The sequence below is a fragment of the Cucurbita moschata genome, unplaced genomic scaffold, assembly GCF_002738365.1.
Source record: "Cucurbita moschata cultivar Rifu unplaced genomic scaffold, Cmos_1.0 Cmo_Scf00001, whole genome shotgun sequence".
NCBI classification, from domain to species: Eukaryota; Viridiplantae; Streptophyta; class Magnoliopsida; order Cucurbitales; family Cucurbitaceae; genus Cucurbita; species Cucurbita moschata.
The window spans coordinates 2,121,675-2,122,160 of record NW_019268517.1 but is presented as its reverse complement, the minus strand read 5'-3'; the positions used below and the strand labels follow the sequence as shown (position 1 = coordinate 2,122,160).

The 486-nt window shown below is 35.0% G+C and overlaps 1 protein-coding gene across 1 annotated transcript in view; it reads left to right on the top strand.

The window, feature by feature from the left end:
- Positions 1-240: 240 nt before the first annotated feature.
- Positions 241-486, top strand: part of LOC111443982 (protein NRT1/ PTR FAMILY 7.3-like) — a 4,759-nt gene continuing 4,513 nt past the window's right edge. Inside the window, exon 1 of the mRNA XM_023081870.1 lies at positions 241-376. Within this exon, the coding sequence (XP_022937638.1) occupies positions 353-376 (24 nt within the window). The 5' untranslated portion in view covers positions 241-352. The remainder of the gene's footprint in view (positions 377-486) is intronic.

Below are 486 nucleotides of genomic sequence, written 5' to 3'. Positions count from 1 at the left end.
AGATTAAAATAATTAACTAATTATTTTTTTCGTACTCAAACTAAATACTTTAATTATTATTATTTTATTTTATTTTCTTGAAAATTCCGCCACGTTTCCTTCCCGTAAATCTGCCCTCCCGGTTTCCTCCGGCTTTCCCCTACTTATCACAGCTGACCGGTCCAAATTTCTCTCTCTCCTCCCAATATTTTCTCTCTCCTCCGTCTATAAATAGCCCCAATTTCCACATCCACTTCCCATTTCATCATCATCTCCAAATCATTTCCTCCTCAGACACCACAAACACAGCAAAAGATTCCCTCCAAATCCGCCATTGTTGCTCTCTCCAAGCTCCTCCATTTCTTGCCCTTCAATGCCTTGTCTCAATATCTCTAAGGTTTGTAGTTCCCGTGTTCGAGCTAATTTACGCACACTTTTGCTCGGTTTTTTTTTTTTTTTTTTTTTTTTTTTTTTTTTTTTTTTTTTTTTTTTTTTTTTTTTTTTTTT